This window comes from Mustelus asterias, chromosome 9, assembly GCF_964213995.1.
Source record: "Mustelus asterias chromosome 9, sMusAst1.hap1.1, whole genome shotgun sequence".
NCBI lineage: Eukaryota > Metazoa > Chordata > Chondrichthyes > Carcharhiniformes > Triakidae > Mustelus > Mustelus asterias.
Genome location: NC_135809.1, coordinates 108,858,975 through 108,883,979, shown reverse-complemented (window position 1 = coordinate 108,883,979; position 25,005 = coordinate 108,858,975). Strand labels below are relative to the sequence as shown.

Below are 25,005 nucleotides of genomic sequence, written 5' to 3'. Positions count from 1 at the left end.
TTTTTAAAATGTGAAAAAGTGGAACTTCCAAGATTATGCAATGGCTTAGAGAAAATGTGGCAATGAATCATACAAGGCCAGGAGGGTCCCAGGTCCAATCCCTTATCTGTTAGGAGATAATGGGACATTGCGATTAGCCACAGAAATAATGGCCTAGAAAGTAGTCAGCATCGCTTTACTGCTCTACAATGCCCTCTACAGGACATTGTCAATTTTGGATAAGAAAAGAATTGAGCTTGACCCGAATGCCCTCCATAACAAAATGACCTGTTTTTTCTCATTGTCTGAACTTGCCCAAATGTCCATTCCTCAAGTGTAAGGTAATATGATTGGCAGGATCCTTTCACATTAACGTTGGGCTTTTTAATGACTTGATACCTGTGGACGATGGATAGGCTTTGAGGATTTATTAAAGTGAGCACTTATTACAGAGCGCTAGGTTTCTGTACTATTCTTCTACTCAATTTTACAAACAGCCAATGGTAACCCCCAGAAAGTGAATAGTGAGGCTTCAATGATGGTGGTGTTCTTGAAAGGCTGGGCTTCCTTTCATACAAACTTATTATCTTAAACTTGTTCAAGGTCTGCCGTAAGCCTGCTTGATTTGCTTCATTATCTGAGAATGGAGCAAACCACAACCATCTTGGCTCTTTGATAAAGAAAAGTCACCGAAGCAACTGAAAATGGTTAGGTTAAGTGTGTTTCATTGGTAACCAGCCTCTGATAACACTAGATTCTTATAAACACAAGTTATTTTTCTTGATTAAGACATGAACCATTAAAAGCTTTTCCCTTTGACTGTCCCACATCATTTCAGTATTGTTTTGGCTCCTTGATGCCAGATCCAGGATCTTGCATCAATGACTGGATGTGACTTTCACTGAGCAAAGAGATGTTAGTGGAGCTCAGAGCAAATTAGTGAGCAGGTTATTACTAAGTAGGCGTAATTAAATGCCTTATTAATTACTCTTTCCATCCTTTTACTGATTTTTGAGGGGATAGCAAAGTAATTCACTAAGTAAGATATACCACTTTTTAATAGACTCCCATATTGTTTTGCAGAAGTCAACACCGTGAGCAGACCGAATCAGCTGGGTTAGGAAAGCAACTAGTTATACTGCATGAGTATTCAGCATTACTGCTTGTCTTAGTACAATTACTAGCAGCTTAATGTCACAAAAGAACTGGAACAGATCATTTGGCCTCTCAAGCCAGGTCTGCCATTCAATAAGATCATGACTGATCTGGTTATGGTCTCAATTCCAATTTCCTACCTATGCCCCACAACATGGATTTTAATCTGGATTAAATCATGTCAACTGAACACTGGTATCTGCAATGGTAGGAATCTCATGTGCTAATAAATTAGATAATCTTTCAATATATTTGGTTGAAGGCTTCTGCAACCATTTCAGCTTTGTCACAAACTCACGTAGTGTATTTCACCATGGTTGAGGATGGAGATTTTCAGAATTGTCTCCTGTTACTTGCCTAGTTGTTCATCACCAACAAATGTGGTTGCTTTATAGATCTTTGCTCTGACCTGTTGATCACGGAATAGCTTAGCTCTGTTTGTAAATTATTTTTTCCCATTTATCATGTTGATTGCCCTGCGTAGTAGCCAAAACCAAAAAGTTTAGAAGTTACTGATGGTGAGAGACATTTACTGAAGGAGGAATGAAGCAATGTCTCAAGGACAGGCTCAAATAAGAAAGAGGAAACACATCAGTAATTTAAATATTCTGCTTTATGCCCAAATGCAATTCTTTTATAAACCAAATCTTACAAAGAAATTAATAAAGAACCGAAACATTTTCATCTACAAATATTGCACCATAAAACAAAATAAAAACAGTACAATATTAAAATAACAACACAACTGCAACACATAAAATATGTTCTCAGAACAGATACCTTCTGGGCTGACAATGAACTTAAGTTTGGATGTTAATGCTTAACCGATTTCAAATTACAATTGGAATACCTGTACACACAGCATTGGTAAAGGGATCTCTTTGGACAGGCTGTACTTGGTGAGTGAGCAGACAATGAAACATTGCACTTATTAAAGCAAGGAATGTTGAATATAATACACAATTAAACTGAAGGACATTTCTATTCCAAGTTACAAACAGCATTTTCTTAATGTATGCTGAATTTTATGCTCATCAAGGTGAGGGATGTGCTAAGGTATTTCATACTTTACAAGTTTGGATACTCAGTGCCAACATTAAGCATTCCGAGGTCGGGTGCAATATAGATAAATCAGAATAGAGCTCCCCTTGAAGTCCCACCAATAATATCTTCGCACAAAGGCACCCAAGAACACTGAATGTATAACATTTTGTATTTCCCACATCCATCATTGTGTAAGAATGCCAATTAGAGTCACAGTAGGGACAAATCTTTGCTGTGAATCCACACCTACTAGAAACCCAGTCAAATTGTCAAACTCATTTCACATAGAATTCTCAGTGGCCAACAGGTCTGCAGTTCGGATGAACCGAAGTCCAGGCTTCAAGATTAGAAGCAAACCAGTACATCACTCAGTCCTCAAAAAAAATGGAAAATTTAAATTCCTGGAAACAATTAAAAGTCCTGTGTTGTGAACTATGAATTCAACCTCCTGTTGTGTTCAACTTATTGGTTCCTCTGCTCCCAAAAGGAGCTCCCTCACCAAAGGCTGATTCTCACACTAATGACAGCGTATCGATTTGGCAGCAAATTTCAATAATTCATAACTTTGAAATATATTTTTTAAAATTGCTTTCTTGGCCATCATTGCAGCAGTTTCCATTGAGAAGGACTTCCAGACTTAAGTTAGCACTATTCTCTATGTGCCCGTATGAGGAGGTCAGCCTCATTCTAGTTTCCCGGTACAGCAGAGTATCTGGACTTCATTTGACACTTCCTCAAAATGGCACATTTCAATCCAACATGATGAGCAAGGAATCACAAGTGATCTCAAGCTAAACAATCAGGTCCATTAAGACAACTCGTTTGTCAAAATGGAAATGCAGTGAGAACTACAACTTCCTAATTTGAATAGATCTGTAAATGTTAAAATGAAGTCAATCCATAATCATTCAAGTCTTCAGCATTATTCTACCAACAGCTTACACATGGTAAAATGCAACATTCAAATATCTGTTACTGCCCATTTAATACCTGGACATTATAAGTAGAGCAATCTACATTCCCATAATGGCAGAAAAGTTTTAAGTAACCCAAGCTGTGCCAGTGAAGGCAAATTGGCATTGACTCCCACACATTGCCTTGGCTGAATACAGATCCACTAGTATTACAATTGCTTGATTTTTACTCCAAAAATTATTTTCTGAATCTTTCTCATGTTGCACTTGTTAAAATAAATCATTGGGCGATTCTTAATTTGCAGTATTCTCTGAATACAGACAAGAAATTATTAGATTTTAATGGTGCACTTACAAACATGTTTTTTTTTAAAATGGATCATATATTTAACTTTTAATAACACTTGTACATAGGTGGTTCTATCGTGTACATTGATAATTTACTGCTAGCCACTGAATGCTGGAGTTCCTTTACATATCTAAAACACTCAAAACTTACAACTTGCTTCAAGTTCATGAGAAAAGGATGTCCAACATCAAAACACCCATATTCGACATTGAGCATTTATTCTATTTAACTTTAGCCTAAAATTTAAATTAATCTTTTTTGAAATATTAGTCAACTTATTTTATGGAGTAAATGAATGTGGTTGGCAGTTGCTGAATCAGTAACTGCGATTTGGCAATTCATTAAAATCCATGAATAATTTTGTAGTGTTTGTTAGTTATCAACTGATTTGGCTATCAGTCATGGCATTTGTATGAATTTAAGCTCAACTGCGGAAGTGACAATCTCAAAATGTTTTCATGAAGTGGATTGCCTCCAGCACTCAGGCTGGCAGAGTGCCTGTGGTATTGACAGACCTTAGCAGCAAATCAGGGGTTAAAAGGAAACACCAAAGTATCGGGACAACTGGACACAATTTCAAGCAGCACTCCCAAAACTCCCTCCAAATCCATCAACAATGACAAATCAATTTTTAAAAAATAATCTTGAAAGTATATCCATTTACATAAAAGTCGTCACTGCCCACCGCCTCCCCCCCCCCCCCCTCCCCATCTTGCAGCTGAAATAATGATTCTAAAACATCGCTGACCATGTCATCCATTGCAGACCCAAAAACCCAAAAGTGCAGGAAATTTGATATTAATGCACTTAACTATTTCCATGCACCAGTTTTGCCCTGCACAGGTATAGAGTCCCTACAGTGCAGAAGGAGGCCATTCAGCACATCGAGTCTGCACCGACAAAAATCCCACCTAGGCCCTATCCCCACGTATTTACCCTGCTCATCCCCCTTACAGCAAGGGGCAATTTAGCATGACCAATCAACCTAATCCACACATTTTTGGAGATATGGCATAGAAGACCAAAATGAGAGAGAATACTGAGAGCTGGAGTTAGCTAAACTGGCAATGAATAGCCATGAAAGTGAGACTGGACTAACAGAGTGATCATACACTAAAATCTCTACCAAAAATGCTTCACATACAAGATGAATAATCTTTCTACTTAGAACCCCAAAATACTAATTTAAATTTCTCATCTTGTATGCATTAACTGGGAGGTGATCTTACCAAAAAAGTTCTAAGTGCCAAACGAGCGTGAAAACGGGAGAATCACGTGCAATTTTTGAGCAAGCTCCCAGAAACAATTGTATGGCTCTTAGAAAAAGAGGTAAAATGTGATTCTCACCAGTAGGGGGAGTGAAGGACATCCATTCACATCAGGAAGCCGGCCGATCACCAGCCCCGGTTGGTCACAGACCCTGATCCTCGCCGATCACCGTCCCTGTTCCCCATCCCCCACCCCACAGTCGATAGCTGTTCTGGCAATCCTTGATGCAGAGTACGCAGCTCCTATGGAGCTCTCATGCCCTGCCTCCCCTTCAGGCCCTGCCCCTTGCCATGGCTTGGTGAGCACTGCCAGGGTCTCAGGCTGGCAGTGCCAGGCTGGTAGTGCCCAAGGGGCAATGCTCCCACCCACCCAGGGGACTTCAATGGCCTCCAGTCCCATTGGCGAGGCCATCACATCTGGTCCCCATTGGTGAGGACCGTACATGGTCCTCACCGATGAGGACCTCCACCAGCGAGGTCGTTAAGGCAAGTGAGCCTGGATGATTATGTCCCGGGCTCACTAATATTAAAATTAGGTAATAAATATCTAAATCAGCCACACATCCTTCCCGATTACAAGGCTGATTACGCCAGCAGAACTGGGCTGGTAATATTGCGAGATGCGAGAACCAGGCGCAAACCCAATTTTTCTCCTCTCGTGCAATCTTACCTGCTCACTATGCTGATCAACCGGCGTGACAAATTGTAAGATTCCACCCCCCCAAATCTTCTGAACCATCTCAACCTTAATTACTCACACACTAAACATTCTCTCTCACATCCCAAAAAAAGAGCTACACCTAAAACAGGATGAAAGTATTTTCCAAGAGCTCACAACCCAGTTCAAACCAGGTTCTATTATGATTCACAAGTAAAGCTCAGTTCAGGGGTTTTAAGTGTAATTCTGTTCAAGGTTCTGCTTACTATATTAAGCAAATCAACTTTGCTGGATAACTGAATATCTGCACAGGAGAGTTTCAGTAACCTCCCTGAACAAAACACTTGCAACCATAGTGGTCTCCATGTATTGTGCAACATTAACAGGATTAAACAGTGACAAAAATTAAAGGATTCGAGCAATGATCATTTGGACCCAAAAAGCCAAACAGGAACTCCCTGTGTTGGCCCAGGTCCTGGAGGCACAGATGATTATTGATGCCCAGGCGCAGCTGGTTGATGTAACTCTTGTGCTTGGTCATGGCCTGGAGGTAGAGCTTCAGCCTTCCCAGGAGGAGCTGCCTGTTCTGTTTCTATTGGGGGGCGGCGGGGGGGAGGAGAGAAACATGCAACACAAATTAATTCAGCTAGGACATTAAATTTTTTTTTGCAAAAAGTAGGGGTCAATTGGAAATAAACACTGCAAAAATATGCAACACAAGGGCCTTCTATATTGCTGATAACAGCTAAAGTTTAGATCTTCTGGAACCAGTTGCAAGCTGAATATATTGGACAAAAGCACAAGCCAGGTGATAATATTGCACTCTGCCGAACTCTCTTTGCCACTGAGTGACACGAACAAGATTTTTCAGTTTGGACCCCAGATACAAGTGTATGTCATTCAGCACCTTGAACGGATTCCTTCATTTACTTAATTCATGGCTATAGTAGCGCAACACTATTTACCCACCTATAAACCCTATTCTTCGATACCCTGAGTAAAATAAAATCTTGAAAATGTAACTCACCAAGAAATCACAGCCTATTAGGGGAAGAAAATTCCAATTTTTAATAAACTATGGCTTTACTCCTTGCTCTGGATTCCCCCAACAGAAGAAATAGCCTCTCTGCATCTAACCCCAATCAAGTCCTTTTATCATTTTAAACAAGTCAATTAGATCACCCCACAATACTCTCAATTCAAAGGGTGCAAGCCAAATTCACAGTCTAATGAATCTGAGCTGTGCTCTCTTCAAGACTGATCTATCCTTCACATGGTGCAATGCCAAAGATCGAATGCAGTAACCTAGTGGGAGCTGCTGCACTGTACAAGTGAAGCATCACTACCTCAGTTTCCGTTTCAAATTCCTTGAGATATTGGCCCACATTTTAATAACCTTTGCTTAGTGTTTTGTGCACCACCTTTTAGTGATGCTTAAGGGAGGTGATGGCCTAGTGGTATTATCGCTAGACTATTAATCCAGAAACTCAGCTAATGTTCTGGAGACTCAGGTTCGAATCCCACCATGGCAGATGGTGGAATTTGAATTCAGTAAAAGAGTATCTGGATTTAATAATCTACCGATGACCATGAAATCATTGTCGAAAAAACTCATCTGGTGTACTAATGTCCTTTAGGGAAGATAATCTGCTATCCTTACCCGGTCTGGCCTATATGTGACTCCAGAGCCACAGCACTGTGGTTGACTCTTAATTGCCCTTCAAGGGCAACTAGGGATGGGCAATAAATGCTGGCCAGCCAGCGACGCCCATGTCCCATAAATGAATAAAAACATCCAAACCCATTGCGTACCCAATTCCTTTGCTCATCCACAGTTTCTGATCTCTTGCCCATAACACATTTAAAGAGAGTGGAATAGAATCATACAGTGCAGAAGAGGCCCTTCGGCCCATCAAGTCTACACTGATATGTGAGAAACACCTGACCCCCCCACTATCCCATTTACCAGCAGTTGGCCCATAGCCTTGAATGTTATGTGCCAAGTGCTCACTCATCCAAGTACTGTTTAAAGGATGTGAGGCAACTCGCCTCCCAGGCAGCACATTCCAGACTGTCAACACCCTCTGGGTAAAAAATGTTTTCCTCATATCCCCCCTAAACCTCCTGCCCCTCACCTTGAACCTATGTCCCCTCGTGACTGACCCTTCAACTAAGAGGAACAGCTGTTCCTTATCCACTCTGACCATGCCCCTCAATCTTGTACATCTCAATTAATCAGGTCATCCCTCAATCTTCTCTGCTCCAATGAAAACAACCCAAGCCAATCCAACCTCTCTTCATAACTTATATGTTCCATCCCAGGCAGCATCCTGATGAATTTCCTCTCCACCCCCTCCAGTGCAATCACATCCTTCCTATAATATGTCTCGACTGATAAAGGCAAGTGTCTCATATGTCTTTTTCACCAACATACTAACATGCCCTTTCACTTTCAGAGATCTATGGACAAACACGCCAAGATCACTTTGTTCCACGGAACTTGTATCATGCTGTTTATTGAATACTTCCATGTCAAATTACTCCTTCCAAAGTGTATCACCTCACACTTTTCAGGGTTAAATTCCATGTGCCACTTATCTGCCCATTTGACCATTCTGTCTATATCTTTTTGTAGCCCAAGACACACAGCCTCACTGTTGACAACCTGGTGAATCTTTGTTTCATCCGCAAACTTCCTAATCATACCACCCACATAGTCATCTATATTGTCTATATAAATGATGAATAAAAGGGGACCATCTATATAAATGATGAATAAAAGGGGTACACCACTTGACACTGGCTTCCAGTCAATCCTGTCATCACCCTCTGTCTCCTACAACTGAGCCAATTTTGAATCCACTTTATCAAATTACCCTGCATCCCATGTGCATTTGCCTTCTATGAGTCTCCCATGAGGGACCTTGTCAAAGACTTTGCTGAAATCCATTTAAACTACACCAACTGCACTATCCTCACCTACACACCTGGTCACCTTCTCAAAAAAGTCAATCAAATTTGTTAGGCATGACCTCCCTCTGACAAAGCCATGTTGACTATCCCTGATTAAGCCTTGCATCTCCAAGTGGAGATAGGTGCTCTCCTTCAGAATTTTCTCCAATAGTTTCCCTACCGCTGACATGAGACTGATAGTTCCCTTATTCCTACAATCCTTCTTAAATAGTGGAAAAACATGAGCTGTTCTCCAGTCCTCCAGCATCTCCCCTAGCCAGAGAGGAATTAAAAATTTGAGTAAGAGACCCTGTAACCTTGTCCCTTGCCTCCCACAGTAGCCTGGGACACAATTCATCCGGACTTGGAGATGTGTCCACTTTTAAGCCTGCAAACACCTCCAATACCTTGTCCTTTCCTGTGTCAATTTGCTCAAGAACCTCGCAGTCTCTCTCCCTGAATTTCATAACTTTATGCTCATTCTCTTGGACGACGAGGGATGTGAAGTTTTCATTCAATACTCCAATGTCCTCTGGTTCCACCCACAGATTGCTGCTCTCTTCCCCCCGCTGCCCCCCGGTCCCTACTCTTTCCCTGGTTATCTGGCATCTTTTCCTCCACCCTCACACCAAAATAATTGGTTTTTACTAATGTAAATAAGGGATCAAGAAAAATCCTGCACTTGACGGTAGATTTAAGAAGCCATTTTATTTAAGCATAGTTACGAAAAAAAAGAGATTTATTGGTCACATTGATCTTATCAGCAAGCTACAAACCTTGGTGGAACTGGAGTTCTCCATGAGATCCTGCTGGAGGATGGACCTGCTGGCTCTGTTTCTGATGTTCCAGTTGCTGTACGGCCTATTGGGTTTCATATCAAAAAAGTTAACTTCTTAATTTTGTTATCCTTTTGGTGATTGGGCTAACTGGAAGTCCCATCCCGTGCCCACATTTATAAAGCACTGTAATTGGATTTAATCAAGGTGAGGAATGTAAGTACAGACGTGGAAATATTTTTTCAATTTTTCATAATTTAAGTGCTTCCAGATCAGGAATAAAGTCCAATACATGGTGCAAATAATATCATCGGCTCAATATAGTTCTCTATATTGTGTGTGTCAATCACGCAATTTCCTACATGAGACATTCTCATTGACTCTGAATCTTGTACTATGGCCTAATATCAGAAGTTGGGATTAGAGAGGGGAATCTCCTATCGATATGTGTGAGGGCTATTACTATTCAAGTGGTGAAATGAAAGGACAGAATGATATTGCATAATACCATATCAACCAATCCTCAAAATTTGGTGCAATCACTTGATTATAGAAAATAAATGGAAAGACAAAAGTCTAACAAATAGCAAAATACTGTGGATGTTGGACTTGTGAAATATGAACAAAAATGCTGGAAATGCTCAGCACATCAGGTAATATCTCTGTTCAAATAAATAAAGTTAACATTTCAGATCAATGACATTCCATCAGGACTGGAAAAGTTAGAGATGTAATGTTTTTAAACAAGTACAGAGGCTGGGAAAGGGGGATAGAAGGTAAAAAACAAAAAGGTAAGGTCCAAGATCGGGGGAAAAGCAGGAGAGATTAAACGTCAAAAGGACAATGGGGAAGAAAGGCAGAAGGGTATTATAATGGAACAAGTGAAAAAGAAACAAAATACAAGTCTAGAGCACATAATGATTTCATTATAGGTAATGATTCTGCTATTCAATTTACATCTCCTCTAGGCCCATCTTTGTTAATTTATTCCATATATTGTGGAATAGTGTTCATATTACTCATCTAATAATCTAGAGACCTGGACAAATGTTTCAGAAACACTAAAAGTCCCACCGTGGCAGCAGAGCAGACTAACTTCAATTAATCATCTGAATAAATAGCATCAGTAACCGTCACTGTGAAATGACTGGATTGCCATAAAAATCTATCTGGCTTCCTTTAGGTGAGGAAATTTGCCATCCGTGATCCCAAATCCACAGCCATGTTGTTGATTCTTAACTGCAAGCTCTGGAAAGTCTCTTCGTTGTATTCAAGGTGGTGGATAGAAACCACAATGGCACATTGTGGAATACAAAAATTAAACTTTCGTATGCACAGTTTCACATTTAAGTGTGTGGGCTTCCTATTTTTTTTTGTGTGGCGACGTATGCAAAGGGACTGCCTTTTGCTCAGTCTGTGGAGACTTTGGGATTGCTGCACACCTTAGAGGAGCATTAAAGAGGTTCCTATTCTTCAGCCTCAAGAAGCAGCTGGCAGTGGAGCTGGTTGTATCCTGGCAGAGATTTTAATGGGTTGAATGATCATTTTTGTGCTGTGACATTGCATGATTTTATATTCACTAGGCCTCCCTCTTGTCTTGAACAGCAATCAAATGCTCTTGTGTCTTTACCTCCCTCCGCTTGTACATTTTGCATCAACCTCATTGAGAAATCCTTTGATGGCCTTCTCCTTCCCCAGCTCTGTCATCTCTTCCAGTCTACAACCCTCCAAGGATATCTGCAATCCTCCAATCTGAACACTTCCACATTTCCAATTTTAATCACTCCACCAAAGGCAGCCATACATACCTTCACCCCTAAAATTCTGTAGCTCTCTTCCTCTAAGCCTCTCCATATCATAACCTGAGACAGTTCGCACCACATTTAGCTGGAAGAGTTTTCTATTTCACATCATCAGTTTAGAAAACAAACAGTACCCTCTGCTGACCAAAGCTAATGCTCAGCGAGAAATCTTGGGCCAAGAGCTTCATTCCCTCTGAGTCACCATAGCTTCACCAGTAATGTATGCTTTGAACCTGAAGCTCACTTTCATGAAGAGCAGTTGAGGTGAATAGGACAGTAGAATTTAAGGGGAAACTAGATAAGCACAAGAGGTTCACCTGTTGGAACTCCAATTTCTGGGCCTGGAGTTGGTTGTGTTGAACCTGCAGCTCTTCATGTTGCTTCAGCAGATCATCCGATTTTATCCTCAGTTCATGCTCCTGCTGAGACAGCCGTTTCTCAAACTGCTGTAGCTCATCTTCTGAATAAAGCTCCTGATCATCTAGAGTCTGAACAACAAAAATGCAATAAAAGCACAAGGCAGTCAAATTAACAAGCATTTCCCAACATACGAATAGCTACTGGTTATGGGAAAGGAAATGTTAAGCGATTATTAATTAATATTTTGAATTAAATTTTCTCTGAAACCAAATTAGGTTATTATTACTGGCTTTCTTAAAATCATTAAATCACAGAATTGTTATAATGCAGAACTAGACCATTCAGCCCATCTTATCTGCACCAGCTCTCCTAACAAACATTGTGACAGTGCCATTCCTCTGCCTTGTCCCTGCACATTGTTTCTATTCAAATAATCATCTAATGCCCTCTTGAATGCTTTGATTCTTTTGCAATTCACATTAAATCTTTTCCCGCTCGTTCTCGTTACTTTTAATGCGTGGGAACAGTTTTTCCGTATCTACTCTGTCCTGTTCACTAACAATTTTTAATACCTCTCTCAAATTTCCCCCATCTTCTCTCCAGGAGAACAGTCCCAACTTCTCCAATCTATCCTCATAACTGAAGTTTTGCATCCGTGCAACCATTCTTATAAACCTCTTCTGCACTCTCTCCAATGTGTTCATATCTTTCCTATAGTGCAACATCCAGAATAATATACAATACACCAGCTGATGCCAGCTAGTGTCTTGTATATGTTCAGCATAGCCTCCTTGCTCTTGTACTCTATGTCCCTATTAATAACTCTCAAGATACTATATACATTATGAACTATTCTCTCTCCATCTGTCCTGCCACCTTCAACAATCCATGCACATATAGACCAGGTCCCTCTGTTCTTGCAACCCCTAAAAATTGTACCGCTTAATATTGTCTCGCTATGTTATTCCTACCAAGATGCATCACCTCGCGTTATTCCTCATTAAACTTTATTTGCTAATTATTTGCCCATTCCACCAACTTGTTCATGTCCTTTTGAAGTTCTACTCTGTTCTCCTCAGTTTACAATGCTTCCAGGTTTTGGGGCATCCACAAACTTTGAAACTGTCCCCTGCACACCAAGATCAAGATCATTAATATATATCAGGAAAAGCAAGGGTCTCAAAAACGACTTCTAGGGGACTCCACTATTAACATTCCTCCAGCCCAAAAAATATCCAGTGAACATTACTGTCTCCTATCCATTAGCCAATTTTGTATCCATGTTGCTACTATCCCTTTTATTCAATGAGCCATAGCTTTCCTCAAGTCTGTTGTATGGTACTGTATTGAATGCATTTTGAAAGTCCATATACACCACACCAACAGCATTACCCTCAATGACCCTTTCTGTTACCTCTGCTAAACTGTGGCAAGTTGTTAAACACAATTTCCCCTCACATTTTTCCATGTGACTACTAATTCTATCCTAAATAATGGTTTCTCAATGTTAAACGGACTGGTCTGTAATTAACTTTTTACGATTTATATGCCTAAAGACGACTTTGAGAGTGCCCTTTACGTTGGCTGCCAATATTTTCTCGTAATCCCTCTTTGCTTCCCTGATATGCTTTTTCACCACCTCCCCTCCGAATCTTCTGTATTCCTCTTGGTTCTTAATTGTATTTTCTACCCGACATCAGTCAGAAGCAAACATTTTCTTCTTTATCTTAATTCCTCCCTCCTTTTTTCATCCAGGGAGCTCTGGATTTATTTGTCCTCCCTTTCCCTTTTGAGGGAATATTCATTGACTGTGCCCAAACCATTTCTGTTTTGAAGGTAGCTCCAGTTTATCCTGCCAACCTTTTGTTCCATTTTGTGCCATCGGGCGGCACGGTAGCACAGTGGTTAGCACTGCTGCTTCACAGCTCCAGGAACCTGGGTTCGATTCCCGGCTTGGGTCACTGTCTGTGTGGAGTTTGCACATTCTCCTCGTGTCTGCGTGGGTTTCCTCCGGGTGCTCCGGTTTCCTCCCACAGTCCAAAGATGTGCGGGTTAGGTTGATTGGCCATGCTAAAATTACCCCTTAGTGTCCTGGGATGTGTAGATTAGAGGGATTAGTGGGTAAAATATGTAGGGATATGGGGGTAGGGCCTGGGTGGGATTGTGGTCGGTGCAGACTCGATGGGCCGAATGGCCTCTTTCTGTACTGTAGGGTTTCTACGATTCTATGATTTCTATGATTCTTCTATGATCTATCCTGCCCAGCTCCAATCTTGAAGTCAGCTCTTCTCCATTAATTATTCAATCTCTAGACTGCCCATTGTCATTCTCTACTATCATTCTAAACCTAATGATACAATGATTACTTTCCCCTAAATGCTTCCCCCTGAATTACTTGGCCCACCTCAATTCCAAGACCCGGGTTCAACAGTGTATCCTTTCTTGTTGGACTGAACACATTCTGCTGCAGAAAAATTTCCTGAACACAATCTAGAAAAGTTTGCATCTCTTCGCCTTTTATATTACCACTGTCCCAGTCTACATTTTGGGTAACTAAGGTACCCCATTATAACTACTCTGATAATATTTGCACCTCTCTGTAATTCCCCTGCCAATTTGCCTCCACATCCTTCCCATTATGTGGCAGTCTATAAACTACTCCAAGAAATGTAATTCCACCCTTTGTTCCTTAGCTTCAGCAAAATCGATTCTCTCCTTAATAATGAATTCACAGGTATAAGAAAACACAAAAGCTCATTTCTATCTGGGTTCATCTTCAACAAAGGTGATAAGGCAATGCACAGTGGTTAGCACTGCTGCCTCACAGCTCCAGGGACCCGGGTTCATTTCCCGGCTTGGATCACTGTCTGTGCAGAGTCTGCACATTTTCCCTGTGTCTGCCTGGGTTTCCTCTGGGTGCTCTGGTTTCCTCCCACAATCCAAAAGACATTCTGATTAGGTGCATTAGCCATGCTAAATTCTCCCTCAGTGTACCCGAACAGGTGCCGAAGTATGGCGTCTAGGAGATTTTTCGCAGTAATTTCATTGTATTGTTATAAGTCTACTTGTGATAAATAAATAGATAAAGGTTTAGAAAGCCAGGTGATCAAGCAGTACCACTTCCATCTTGTTTTATTCTCCAACAGTCTACTCCTTCCCCAAGGCCGTCAGTAAAGAGCATGAAGGAAAAATGAAAACTGGGCTAAAACACTAATGCAATATTGCAGACAGACAGTAAATAGAACTACCATCTACAGAGTTATCATGCTACCATGCCAACAATGAATGAGTGTTTACTCCCCCCCACCTCACCCCCAACAACTGGGACGAGTATCAAAAGCTGTGGTCATGTCGAAATATATTAGGTGCGAATGACAGAGTTCACCAGATCTTTTCCACTTGTGTCACTTGACGCCTCACCTCCCAATTGTCTGCATTCACAAATTCCTTCTTTTCTGAAGCATGTAGAAATTCATCCATGGATACCAGTCGATCCTTATTACTATCAATCTGAAAAGACCAGTAAATTACATTTGGTGCAATATCCATAGCTTAAACTATGTTGAATGCAATTATAACTTACATTTATATAGTACGTTGAGCATAAAATATCTGAGTTTACAGAGGAAATTTTAAATAAAAATGTAACATATATTGAGCCATGCTGGAAGAGTTCAATAACAATTTGAGGGTTTTAAGAAGGATTTTAAAGGTCAAGTGTGAAGCAGCAAGGAAAAGTTCCACAAGGTGAGGTCAAGGCAACTAAAGGCTCTGCACAGGAGGAAAGGAATAAAAAGAAAGTGCGAGTGGCAAAGAGAATGGTGCAGGAGGAGATACAAGCTGCGAAAGTTTGCCTGTAGAGGCTGAGATAGGCCAAGATGTATTTGAAACTGAAGGTCAGGCATTCAAGTTCAGCACATTGACAGAATGGTGTAGATCAGCTAATGTTCAAGAAAGACCAAATTGGGTATAAAAAGATATTTTTTACTGAGCCATTAGCAGGTTGGAGTCTATAAGGTGGAGATCAACAACAGAAGAAATCAAGTCTAGAGGCTATAAGACACGGATAAAGATTTCCGTGATAAAAGGGGGTGAGGTCAGGGTAGAGGCAGGTGAGATTCAAAAGATAGAAGAAAGATTTTGCTGATAGACAAGACAGGGGAGTTTAGAACATCTTGGATAAAAATCAGTAACAAGGGAGTAAATTCTACAATGAGGGCTTCAAACATTCTATTTAATCTGTCCAACATTCAGATGCAGGAAAGTTTGCCTAATGCTTGAATGCAAAAATGATGATGGGATCAAAGGAAGTAGTGGGTAGCTAGATATGGGTATTACAGTATACCCAGGATGGTCTTGGTGCTGGAACTGAAGTGTAAGCCCAACCAAAATGCATCTTAGGAAAAGAGACTATGAGCTGGGGTGATTGGTCAAATAAATTTAAGATGAAAGGGAATTTGTGAGGCAGATTTAAGGTTTAAAAAGTAGTCCAGGTTTGCATGGGGAAAGGATTAAAAGAGCAAGAAGTCAGCTTCACAGAACAGATGATCTTGGAGAGGGCAGACAGAAACTACAGCGACAAAAACAGGAAATGCTGGAAAACTCAGCAGGTCTGACAGCATCTGTGGAGAGAGAATAGAGCCAACGTTGAGTCTGGATGATCTTTGAGTCATTGGCTCTATTCTCTCACTACAGATGCTGTCAGACCTGGTGAGATTTTCCAGCATTTTCTGTTTTTGTTTCAGATTCCAACATTTGCAGTATTTTGCTTTTATATTAGAAACTACAGAGAGTTGGGGGAATCGGAGTAGTCAAGAGCTCAGTGGGTGGCAGTGAGGGTTGCGTGTGAGGAGGGAGGGAGAGAGGGAAGCCAAGAATATTTGAAAAATTATCTCCTTGTAGTTAGAGATGATGGAGTGAGGGGCAGAAGTTTTAAAAGGCAGTGTAACATGAAGAAAAGATTTGTCCTTCCCCACTTGGTTAATGTGAAAGTAATAGAATGATCCAACAGAGGAATGGGTGTGTTTTGAGAGAGTTTGAAGAATCAGATTTGATCAAGAATTAGGTGAGTTCGTTATTCTCCTGTTGTCTTCAAGCTTGTGTCTGTAACTCCAAGGGACAAAAAGGTGGAACATTGACATCTATTTCAGTATCATCATTAATATGTAATTTGATAATTAAAACAAATTATTTTAATTGCAATTCACCTACACAACTCAAAACTATTTGGATAAGGAACAAAATAAGCTCTGCAATTCACCATTTCAAAATGTTAAAACATCTCGGACTAAATTTTGGGGAGGCGATGGCCGAGTGGTATTATCACTAGACTATTAATTCAGAAATTCAGCTCATATTCTGGGGACCTGGGTTCGAATCCCGCCACGGCAGATGGTGCAATTTGAATTCAATAAAAAAATATCTGGAATTAAGTGTCTACTGATGACCATGAAACTATTGTCAATTGTTGGAAAAGCCCATCTGGTTCACTAATGTCCTTCAGGGAAGGAAATCTGCCATCCTTAACTGGTCTGGCCTACATGCGACTCCAGAGCCACAGCAATGTGGTTGACTCTCAACTGTCCTCTGAAATGGCATAGCAAGCCATTCAGTTGTATCAGTTGCTACAAAGTCTCGACAAGGAAATAAAATCGGATGAACCATCGACCAAGGCACCGGAAATGACAATGGCAAAACAAACAGCCTTGTCAACCCTGCAAAGTCCCCCTTACTAACATCTGGGGCTAGTGCCAAAATTCAGAGAGTTGTCTCACAGACTAGTCAAACATCAGACTGACATAGTCATTCTCATGGAATCATACCTTACAGATAACACCCCAGACCCCACCATTACCATCCTCGGATATGTTGTGTCCCACCAGCAGGACAGACCCAGCAGAGGTGGCGGCACAGTGTATACAGTCTGGAGGGAGTTGTCCTGGGAGTCCTTAACATCGACTCCGGACCCCATGAAGTTTCCTGGCTTCAGGTTAAACATGGGCAAGGAAACCTCTTACTGGTTACCACGTACAGTCCTCCTTCAGCTGATGAATTAGTACACCTCCATGTTGAACAACACTTGGAGGAAGCACGGAGGGTGGCAAGGGTGCAAAATGTACTCTGGGTGGGGGATTTCAACATCAAGAGTGGCTCGGCAGCAGCACTACTGATCGAGCTGGTCGGGTCCTAAAGGATATAACTGCTAGACTGGGTCTGCAGCAGCTGGTGAAGGAATCAACAAGAGGAAATAACATACTTGACCTCATCCTTACCAATCTGCCGGCTGCAGATGTATCTGTCCATGACAGTTTCAGTTAGAGTGACCAGTGCACAGTCCATGTGGAGACAAAGTCCCGCCTTCACATTCAGAATAACCTCCATCGTGCAATGTCGCACTATCACTGTGCTAAATGGGACAGACTTTGAACAGATCTAGCAATTGAAGACTGGGCATCCATGAGGTGCTGTGGGCCATCAACAGCCATGGAACAGTACTCCAACACAATCTGTAACCTCGTGGCCCGACATATCCAACACTCAACCATCCTGGTTCCATGGCGAATGCAGGAGGTCATGTCAGGAGCAGCACCAGACATACCTAAAAATGAGGTGTTAACCTGGTGAAGTGACCAAACAGGACTATTTGCATGCCAAATGGCATAAACAGCAAGTTATAAACAGAGCTAAGCGATCCCACAACCAATGGATCAGATCTAAGCTCTGCAGACCTGCCACATCCAGAATAAAAAATATTTCCCTCTTAAAGGGAAGCACATTCCTTTTTTGAAATTATTTGGAAAGCATATCAAACAAGAGCATATGGCAATTTTTTCCTGCTCATCGTACAGTGCAATACCTCATTCATAACATGTTCCCTCATCCTTAATCGCTCTTCCTCCATCTCCACCATATCATCTTCTTCATTGTTAGGGTCATAAATCTTTTCCAGCTGCAGCGTTAATAAAAAGAGGAAGCAACTTAAAATTGAACTTCTTATTTTGCCACTCATCTAAGTGGACATCAGCAAAGCCAAAACCCAATACCTTTAAGGGAAGCATTTTGTAGCACAAAATTTGTTGTTAACCAATTTGAAACTGAAAGTACCCTTCAGGCATTCTGAATTTCCCTTTTCTATACTCCCGCATTCACTGAAATATTAAAAGTGGAAAGGTGGATAAACATGCAAAATGTTAGCAGACAGGGTAGGGTAGCAAGTTTGAAAATGTACTATTTGATCAAATTAAATTCCTCTTTCTACTACTTTCATACAGTTGCTAGTTAGGATAACAAATGCTTAGAATAGTCTCATGGCACCAGGTCAAACATGGGCAGGAAAACCTCCTAGTAATTATTATGTACCTTCCCCCCTCAGCTGATGAATCACTGCTCCTCCAGGTTTTAACACCACTTGGAGGAAGCACTGAGGGTGGTAAGGGCTCAGAGTGTACAGTGGGTGGGAGACCAATCAAGAGTGGCTCGGTAGTACCACCACAGATGGTGGTACTACTAAAAGGACATAGCCACTAGACTGAGTCTACAGCAGACGATGAGGGAACCAACAAGAGGAAATAATATACTTAACCTCTTCCTCACCAACTCGCCTGCCGCAGATGAATGAATCATGCTGAGGCACTCTGTGATATACAAAGTGGACAATTAAATAACTCACCGGTGGAGCCATTGATTCCATATATGGTGAGGCTATGTTACTTTCATGCAACTTGGTACAAACATTTGGGAGTTGTTTACGAGTAATTCCAATAACTATAATCGAACATTGTGATCAGTTTCTGGTGATATCATTTCTGGTGAGTGTCAGAGAACCTTCCAGAAAAACGTGAAAATTTTAGGATAGAAGAGGTACTTTGAGTCTTTGTCCTCAGCGAAAACTTGGAAATCACATTCACAACATGTGCCCTGAAGATCGCCTTCAGAGAGGGCAAAGGAATCACAAGAAAGATTCATACCATTGTGGGCGGCACGGTAGCACAGTGGTTAGCACTGCTGCTTCACAGCTCCAGGGACCTGGGTTCGATTCCCGGCTTGGGTCACTGTCTGTGTGGAGTTTGCACATTCTCCTCGTGTCTGCATGGGTTTCCTCCGGGTGCTCCGGTTTCCTCCCACAGTCCAAAGATGTGCAGGTTAGGTTGATTGGCCATGCTAAAATTGCCCCTTAGTGTCCTGGGATGCGTAGGTTAGAGGGATTAGCGGGTAAATGTGTAGGGATATGGTAGTAGAGCCTGGGTGGGATTGTGGTCGGTGCAGACTCGATGGGCTGAATGGCCTGTTTCTGCACTGTAGGGTTTCTATGACTTTCTATGAAAAGGCAAACCTGGCCTGTTCATTCAAGCAGGTAGTATTTGTTTTCAGTCAAATGAGTTAAAGTTAGAGTTAAAGTTAAGGTTGAAATTAAATTAAGTTAAAGTAAGTGTTGCAACTAATGTAGATTTATGTTGAGTATTACTACTTAAAGTGTAAATAAAAAGAAAGGTTTTGTTTACGTGATATCTGAGTTGACACTGTCTTTTGTTGGTAACACAAGGGGAAAATATCTGGGGAAAAGGTTCAAGTATTTCAGTCAGCTAACAATATTGATAGCTTGTCTCGTGTGGTAGCCAAGAGTTGGAGAGCAGATGGTTAATGCAGGGAGAAGGGAAGGTTGGTAAAGAAGGAGGGGGGGTGGATTCTGAAAAAGGGTGTGTGTGATAGGGGAAGGTAATTAAAGGGGAGAACTGGGGTGATGGCAGAGTAAAGTTTCCTGCAATTGGCTTTGTGGGACTTGTTTCCACCTGCCTTCTGCCATTGGAAACTAGAGCAAAAAAAACTCAAGCATCTTCAAGTTGGTCTACCCTAATATTGAGAGGAGGTAATTGATGTTAAAAGAAAATAATGTGGAAATGCCGGCGTTGGACTGGGGTAAACACAGTAAAAGAAAATAACACATAGAAAGAGTGGAAAATCAGTGAACTAATGGTGGCCATGATTTTTTACATAATGCCGCATAAAGGAGGTTTCACTAGCAACACATGTGCCTCCAAATCTGCATTCCAGCTCTGAATTTGATCATGGAATACATATCGGATTAATGAACAAACTGGCGACTCCAAATTTAACTAACTTTACATGTTTTAGTTTAAAAACATTGGAAAATACTTTCTGAAAACAATTAGAATTTTAATTAATACCTCTTTGGTAAATAATGCTTCCATTTCCTGCTCATCCAAAAATCCATCACCATTTGTATCTGCAAAGAAAAATATTCCTGCAGTTAATAAAATATATTTTGTAAATGTGCAAACAGAAACCTGTAACTAAAGTCCCCACTCTCTCCTCAGAACTTTTCCAACTGATTTCAACTCCAAGCACCAGTCAATCATTTCTATAACATTGCCCTCTATTTTAAAATTAAAAAGTTAACACAAGAAAGAATTTCAGTTTCATCATGTGACCTTGAACATGACAATCACAACTGTGAAAGCGGATCTAGGCAAATAGCTTATCAAAAAACAATTGCAGGGATATAGGGAAAGAGTGCGTGAAATGTAGCCTGCTGTACTGCTCTTTAAATGAGCCACCACAGATTTGTTGGTTGAATGGCCTCCATGCTGTAGTATTCTATGGGCAGGATTTTCCGGCCACGTTCACCTCAAAGCCGGAAAATCCCACCTGACATCAACAGACCGTTGCATGGTCTGTGTCCCGTTTGCTACAATTCCCATGGTGGGCGGGATGGGAAAATTCCACCCTATGTTTTTATAAAGCCTTTTACAATTGCAAAATTGCAGCTCCTAATTATGGTCAGAGAAGAAATTGTGCTGTGATTGCCTAACGTTGGCAAGGTTGTGCTTATTACAGTGGGTGGAGGGTGGATGGGGAATCATTCAGATCAGTTAATGCATGTAAACGCATGTAATATGTCCGTCACAGACAATTCCAAAAAATCAAATTTAGCAGTCAAATATTTGCTGCCAGTCAGTCTTTAGACTTTTACGTAAAACATCGCATCCATGTTGCTGGCCATAATTCAACAGCAATTGAAGTTCAAGAAAGATGGGGGCAACAGGGAGAAAAAGCACTTGTTCCCAGGTATTGCAGGAAGATAAAGCTAGTATAGGATTGATTAACTACTTACATTACTCATCCAAGTGGTGGTAATTTCCCAACACATAAAACTGCGCTCAAGCACAGATGATTCTAGACCATGAGGAAGTGGTGGAGGGAGGGGTAAAAATCTAGAGGGAGGGCGGGTGTTGTCATGCCTGTCATCCTGGCATTGTCATTAGAGGGAATGATGGAAAAACGCCCTCCCACTCAGAGGCCAACTGAGTCACTTAAGTTGCCACTTAAGGATTCTTTCTGCTGCTACCGGCATTTTATTAGCAGTGGATGGGACTTCTATCAGGTGAACCCAGGCACTCTCCTTGCAAGGTCATGGCAGGCATGTCTTCCTGGTTGGGCTCTAGCTCACTGCGTCCCCCGACTGCCAGTTGTGGCACAATCCCCAATTTGCCTTGCTGGGACTGAAGAGCTATTGCCCATCATTTGGACATGGATTTTTAATCCCTTAAGCTAACATGGGTGCCCTGACGGCAACTCATTAGCTGCTTCATGGACATAAAATGGGTCAGATCTCCCCCAAATGGCCGAAGCAGTGTTGCTCCCAGCCCATTGCGGGAGCCGCTGCCACCCTGACAAAAATCTGACCAACATCCCAACTGCTTGGTGTTCTTATCGGTGTTATCTGGCCCAGATACCAAGGTGGTGAGAAGTGACTCATTCACAATCTTACCATGCAGCTTGAAGAAGGTCTTGGTATCAAAATCTTCAGGATCAAGGCCATCAGTTTCCTCCCAGACTTCTTTCAACTGATCTTTGCTTCCCTGAGAACAATAAACCACACAGCAGGTAAAATGTAGCACCCCATGGAGGTTAAAGTTACAGCCATTTTTCCAAATGATCATGTTGCAGGCAGGAAAGGGGGGTAATTTAAACAGCCTTGATTTCTCAAGTCACTATTTGGCCATAAACAGAAAGCTGTTTTTGACTTTCCCTTTTATAAGTGGTGGTGAATTTTCCTCACCCTTCAATTCTGAAGTGGTCAAATCCTCTATTAATAACCCCAGAGCAAACTCAAGATAAGATAAATAAGAAGATTGGTTTATTTACACACACACAGTTTTGCAATATTTGCTCCTTTTGCATTCGTACAATAAAAGAGGGATAAGGGAAAAGAAAGTTGGTCAGGGTAAACACTGCAATAAAAATAAGTATCATTATTTCATGCAAGTTCAGAGTCCAGTAAGTCAATGTTCTCTGAAAGGTTTTTCATTTGACTTTGTCTGGCAGAATTCCAGGTCTCGATTCTAGAAACTCAACAAATATGCTTGTATCCTTGAAATTATTTCACTCTGTAGGTTCTTTCTGGAGATCAGACTTTGAGAGAGCTGGAGATCAAAGGCAAGCTGTAGCCTGGAGTCAGGTGAACTACAACTGAAGATAAAATTCAAAAGCTGTATGATTAAAGGAAATCAAACAGTTCAAGTCTCGCTCATGTGACAGGGGTGATTTTGAGTGATACTATTCAGCCAATGAGGCCACCTGGTTAAAATCCATTGTGTTTTGGAGCAGGTAACTGTAGGACAGTTCGTGCAATGTTGGAGGTAAGACAAATAGCTGCCTTGTCCATAGCTGACTGGTTATCTGCTAATCCATTGTATTGGCTTGGCTGGAATGTTTATAAGTGTTACATTTCAGGGTGCCGTTTGTCAATTTTTAAACTGTTCAGACTCCCAGAACTACCATCATGTGATCAGCTGCAGCCACTATCAGTCCAGCAATTGTCCATTTTGAAAAACAGAACTTAAAACAAGTGTATATGGAGCATACACCATCCAAGTCAAAGCAGTCCACTTGATTGCTACCCCTTCAAATATTTAATCCACCATTGATTAACAGTGGTAACCACGTGTACCATTTACAAGATGCACTGCAGGAACTCACCAAATGTTCCTTAGACAGCACTTTCCAAACCCACAACCACTACCACCTAGAAGGACAAGAGCAGTAGATAATTAGGAACACAACCACCTGCAGGTTCCCCTTCAAGTCACTCGCCATCCTGACTTGGAAATATATTCGCGTTCTTTCAATGTTGCTGGGACAAAATCCTGGAATTTTCTCCCTAACATCACTGTCAGATTATCTACATCTCAGGGACTGCAGCGGTTCAAGAAGGCAGTTCACCACCACCTTTTGAAGAGCAACTGGCCTAGACAATGCTGCCCACATCTTAACATGACACGCCTCCACTGTTGGGAGAAAAAAATGAATTCCATTAAATTTTTTAATACGTATATGGTCTTAAGAATGAAGAATAGGATGTAATGAAATATACAGGCATTCTTTCCTTCATGCTAGCACATCAGACGCACATTTAGCAGAGGAAATAGCAGTTCCTTATTTCTTCAGGTTTAAGCTCTGGGAAAGTTTCTTCAATCCCAGAGCTCCGTGTTCCTCTGGGATCAGGCATTTCAGCCTCATGATGAAATATCTTTGAAAGGGTGTGGGGGATTCACAGGGTAGTTAGCAGTCATGGGGTAATGGTCAAGCTGCTCTGAACATCTCACTCTGTGGGTGCAGACCCTGGGGATCATAGGGCTGAGCTACTCTTGTCCAGCTTAGCTCTTGCCTGTCCTGGGTTAGCTGGGTAGGGCTCAGCTGGTAAGGCTTTCAATTTATTGGTGAGGGTTCTTCCACATTCACGTCATGGACAGCTATTGGGGTAGCCTCCAGCGGATCTCCACAAATTCCCTCAAATTTCCTGAGCAGGGTGGCCACATGCTCCCCCAGCTCTTGGATTAGGATTGTTGATTGGGCATTGAGATTCTGAGCAGCATTAGTACAAGGCTTGAAATGAGGAGTCACAAGTAGCTGTCTTTGGCTATAGCTTGTTGGGGCAAACATTTTGTCTGCTAATCCACTGTGTTGACTTGGCTGGAATATGTATATGATGCAAGGAGTGTTACATTCCAATGTGGTGCCATCATGTGGTCAGCTGCAGAAGTCCATCAATTGCCATCTGAAAGGCAGAATTTAAGCAAAAGAATATGGAAGAGAAACAGACTTTTAAGATCTTTTTTATGCCTTCTTTGCATGACAATCACCAAATTCTGATCACAGGTAAGATCTGTGTGAAAATGGAAATAGGAAGGTTTAGTTTACAGTCACACAGTATCAAAAGCAGAGGACAGAATAAGTCAGTGATACTTGGGAATCACAGACAGCTTAAAAGTCTGGCAGTGAAGTGACTGAGCTCACCATAGTAACATCCCATGAGGGATTTGAGTTTAGCAATTTTATAGCTTTAGGAAAGATACAATGCAAGTTGTCTTTAATTGCAAGTGATTGTAAGGACATTGTAAGTGTTACATCAGACAATGGGCTAAACCCAATTGCAATGTCTTTCCCATCTACTTTAATCTTTATTCCTAGAAGAGAACTACTCAAACAGCTTAACATGCAATTGTATTAAGCATTATATATTAGAAATAACCTTTTTCATGGAATAATTGTTCTTCCAACATCCATTATTTCATACAGTAAATTACTGTTCTGCTTGAGGGCATTTTAGCAAATTTGGCTTCCATTGCATTGCTCCTACTCTTTTTTCCAAGGATTAAGAATTGTGGAATTTTTATCTCTCAAAATTCATTCCTCCTAACAATGTTATTGTGCATCAATTGTGGCTA

At 41.2% G+C, this 25,005-nt stretch overlaps 1 protein-coding gene across 6 annotated transcripts in view; it reads right to left on the bottom strand.

The window, feature by feature from the left end:
• Positions 1-1,735: 1,735 nt before the first annotated feature.
• Positions 1,736-25,005, bottom strand: part of LOC144498905 (nucleobindin-2-like) — a 59,923-nt gene continuing 36,653 nt past the window's right edge. For 4 of the 6 annotated variants that reach the window (XM_078220785.1, XM_078220787.1, XM_078220786.1 and 1 more), the window contains exons 7-13: positions 22,047-22,137; positions 20,443-20,501; positions 18,114-18,206; positions 14,678-14,767; positions 11,215-11,385; positions 9,096-9,180; positions 1,736-5,959 (exon numbers count right to left, since the gene is read on the bottom strand). In XM_078220785.1, the coding sequence (XP_078076911.1) occupies positions 5,859-5,959; positions 9,096-9,180; positions 11,215-11,385; positions 14,678-14,767; positions 18,114-18,206; positions 20,443-20,501; positions 22,047-22,137 (690 nt within the window). In that variant the 3' untranslated portion in view covers positions 1,736-5,858. Of the gene's footprint in view, positions 5,960-9,087; positions 9,181-11,214; positions 11,386-14,677; positions 14,768-18,113; positions 18,207-20,442; positions 20,502-22,046; positions 22,138-25,005 lie in introns of those variants that run through there. The other 2 variants (XM_078220790.1, XM_078220791.1) reach the window with 1 other exon arrangement.